This window comes from Sapajus apella, unplaced genomic scaffold (genome assembly GCF_009761245.1).
Source record: "Sapajus apella isolate SASKATOON/1434 unplaced genomic scaffold, GSC_monkey_1.0 scaffold14, whole genome shotgun sequence".
Lineage (NCBI taxonomy): Eukaryota > Metazoa > Chordata > Mammalia > Primates > Cebidae > Sapajus > Sapajus apella.
The window spans coordinates 15664850-15668751 of NW_022436954.1; the positions used below are offsets into that span (position 1 = coordinate 15664850).

The following is a 3902-nucleotide window of genomic DNA, read 5'->3' on the forward strand; positions in this document are numbered from 1 at the left end:
AAAAAATTAGCTGGGCATGGTGGCGCGTGCCTGTAATCCCAGCTACTCAGGAGGCTGAGGCAGGAGAATTGCCTGAACCCGGAAGGCGGAGGTTGCAGTGAGCCAAGATCACGCCATTGCACTCCAGCCTGGGTAACAAGAGTGAAACTCCGTCTCAAAAAAAAAAAAAATTTTTATTTTAGAGACATGATCTTGCTGTGTCACCCAGGTCAGAGTGCAGCGGTGTGCAATCATGGCTCCCTGCAGCCTTAAACTCCTAAGCTGAAGCAGTCCTCCCACCTCAGCCTCCCGAGTATCTGTGACTATAGCTGCACACCACTGTGCTGGGCTAATTTTGTTATTTTTTGGGGTGGAGATGGGGGTCTCACTATGTTGCCCAGGCTGGTCTCAAACTCCTGGCCTCAAGTCATCCTCCTGCCTCAGCCTCCCAAAGTGCTGGGATTACAAGCACGAGCCACCATGCTCAGCCAGTATAACTTTTTTTGCATAACTTTGGCACCTGTGTAGCTGCAGGTTTCGGGTACAGTATTTTGCTAGGGATTTCTATTTCTCTGTTCATAAGTCTCCTCTTTTTTACTACAGTTTTTTAGGGAGCACATGGTAGAAAATAGGGTTATTATAAAATTAAAACAATGCACTGACCTTCATTAGTGCAATGTTATCATTTACAAAGAAGAATTAGGTTGCCAGGCACGGTGGCTCACACCTATAATCCCAGCACTTTGGGAGGCAGAGGTGGATGGATCAACCAAGGCCAGCAGTTCGAGACCACCCTGGCCAACATGGCAAAACCCTGTCCCCACAAAAAAATACAAAAATTAGCCAGCCATGGAGGTGGGCACCTGTAATTCCAGCTACTCAGGAGGCTGAGGCAGGAGAATCACTTGAACCAGGAGGCAGAGGTTGCAGTGAGCTGAGATCACACCACTGCACCCCAGCCTGGGCAAAAGGGCTAGAATTCAACTTATAAAAAAAAAAAAAAAAAAAAAAAAGAAGAAGAAGAAATAGGAGAAATAAGTTCTCTGGCAACTGGGCAAACTTTATGCTTTAAGACTTCAGATATGCTCCAGCTACGCTTGTTATTAACCTCTTAACAAATATTGCAGGTTTTATGACTCTGAATGAAGGTCAGTATTTCTTTTTTTTTTTTTTTTTTTTTTTGAGATGGAGTTTTGCTCTTGTTGCCCAGGCTGGAGTGCAATGGCGTGATATCGGCTCACTGCAACCTCCACCTCTCAAAGCGATTCTCCTGCCTCAGCCTCCGGGGTAGCTGGGATTACAGGCATGCGCCACCACACCTGGCTAATTTTCTATTTTCAGTAGAGACGAGGTTTCTCCATGTTGGTCAGTTGGTCTCGAACTTCCAACCCCAGGTGATCCACCCGCCTCGGCCTCTCAAAGTGTTGGGATTACAGGCGTGGGCCACTTTGCCTAGCCTCTTTCTTTTTTTTTTTTTTTTTTAGTAGCGACAGGGTTTCACCATTTTGGCCAGGCTGATCTCAAACTCCTGACCTCAGGTGATCCACTCGCCTCAGCCTCCCAAAGTGCTGGGATTACAAGAGTGAGAGCCATCACACCTGGCCAAGTCATAAATATATATAAATAAATAAATATATATATATATATATATTTTAACCACCATCCCCCCACAAATATTTTTAAGGTTTCAAAAAATCCACAGGTTGGCTGGGCACAGTGGCTCACAAAGTCAGCAGATTGAGACCATCCTGGCCAACATGGTGAAACTAAATACTAAAATACAAAAAAATTAGCTGGGCATGGTGGCATGCACCTGTAGTCCCAGTAACTCAGGAGGCTGAGCAGGGGAATCGCTTGAACCCAGATGGCGGAGGATGCCGTGAGCTGAGATCGTGCCACTGCATTCCAGTCTGGGCGACGGAGCAAGACTCCATCTTAAAAAAAAAATCTACAGGTTGATGCTGGGCGTGGTGGCTCATGCCTATAATCCCAGCATCTTGGTAGGTGAAGAAGGGTAGATCACGAGGTCAGGAGACCAAGACCAGCCTGGCTAACATGGTAAAACTCCATCTCTACTAAAATACAAAAAATTAGCCAGGTATGTTGGCGGGTGCCTATAATCCCAGCTACTCAGGAGGCTGAGGCAAGAGAATCACTTGAACCAGGGAAGTAGAGGTTGCAGTAAGCTGAGATCATGCCGCTGCACTCCAGCCTGGGCAACAGAGCCAGACTGTCCCCCCACAAAAAAAAAAATCCACAGGTTGAAATAATAGTATCTTCATCATGCTGTATCAGTAAAACAAATGAGAAAGATAATTATTTAGTGCGATTAGATGCCGAACAGTATAAAGATAGGGCAACATTAAAAAAAAAAATCAAATAGCTCAGGTTGTAGAACATCTTTTTCTTTTTTTTTTTTTTTTTATTCTTTGAAAACTTGTTTTCTAGATAACATCTTCTAATAACCACTGTGGAAGATTTCACAGACAAGCCATTCACATTTAATGACAATTATGTTTTAGGACTAAACTTTGTTATGAGAGAACTTTGAAGTTCCACCATGACTTTTGTTATTTATTTATTTATTTTTGAGGTGGAGTTTTGCTCTTGTTGCCCAGGCTGGAGTGCAATTGAGTGATCTCACTGCAACCTCCACCTCCCAGGTTCAAGCTGTTGCCTCGGCCTCCCGAGTAGCTGGGATTACAGGCATAGGCCACCACACCCGCCTAATTTTTGTATTTTTGGTAGAGATGGGGTTTCTCCAAGTTGGTCAGGCTGGTCTCAAACTCCTGACCTCAGGTGATCTGCCTGCCTCGACCTTCAAAGAGCTGGGATTACAGGCGTGAGCCACGGCCCGGCCAATGATTTCCAGTATATGACTAAAAATTCCTCCAAATCAGAGCCAAATTAACTCTTTACAGTTTTCCAATGGAGGGTTTTTTTTTTTTTTTTTTGATACGTTGTTTCACTCCCGTAGCCCAAGGCTGGGCTGGAGTGCAATGGGGCGAGCTCAGCTCACTGCAACCTCCACCTCCCGGGCTCAAGTAATTCTCCTGCCTTAGCCTCCCAAGTAGCTGGGAGTACAAGCGCACGCCACCACGCCCGGCTAATTTTTGGATTTTTGTGGAGACGGGGGCCTCCCCATGTTGCAGGCTGGTGTGGATCTCCTGGGCTTACGTGATCTGTCAACTTCCGCCTCCCGCCTCCCGCCTCCCAAAATGCTAGGATTACAGACGTGAGTCACCGTGACCGGCCTAACTTGTAGTTTTAAATAAATGCTTTTCAGTTTCTAGGCTACCTCCATGTGCCGTTTAGAGGACCAGACCGAAGGCAAAGAAGCCTGGGACACCTGGTTCTGGGGCATGGTCACCTGCAGGGTCACTCCTCCCCCAAACTTTTCCAGCCGTCTCAGACCCAGGGTGGTGGGCGAGGGGAGCGGGCCCCCGAGTCTGCCCCGTGGCCCGGGCCCTCACCTGTGAAGAGTTGCACAGGAACCTTGTCTCATACTCTTCGTTCATGGTGATCACCCCGCGCACGTTCTCGTCCTGTACAAGCTGCCGAGGCAAAGAGGTGGCTCAACAAGGACTGTGCAGACCCCAGCGGCCCGACAGGGACGGCGCGGGGGTGACGGAGCAGGGACCCGGGCACCCCGGCCCGGCTCACCTGGCGCGTCATGTTTCGCAACGGCAGCGCGCCCAGCAGCACTGTGGGGTCGATGCGGTGGTACCAGTCCCTGTGCGCCCGACCTGGCACCTTTCCCCGGAACAGGGTGTAGAGCAGCGTCGGGTAGAAGAGCACCCGCGCCAGGCCGGCCTGCAGCAGAGCGGTAGCCTCCATCCCGCTCCACCCGGCCCGGCGCCGCGGCGACCCGTCGGCCCCCGCGTTCGCGATCCAGACCCGCGAGAACAGCCGGCGGGCGCCGG

General features: G+C 49.3%; 1 protein-coding gene across 1 annotated transcript in view; it reads right to left on the reverse strand.

The window, feature by feature from the left end:
• Positions 1-3902, reverse strand: part of PTPMT1 (protein tyrosine phosphatase mitochondrial 1) — a 7946-nt gene extending 4044 nt beyond the window's left edge. Inside the window, exons 1-2 of the mRNA XM_032282278.1 lie at positions 3643-3902; positions 3453-3533 (exon numbers count right to left, since the gene is read on the reverse strand). Coding sequence (XP_032138169.1) covers positions 3453-3533; positions 3643-3816 — 255 coding nt within the window. The 5' untranslated portion in view covers positions 3817-3902. The remainder of the gene's footprint in view (positions 1-3452; positions 3534-3642) is intronic.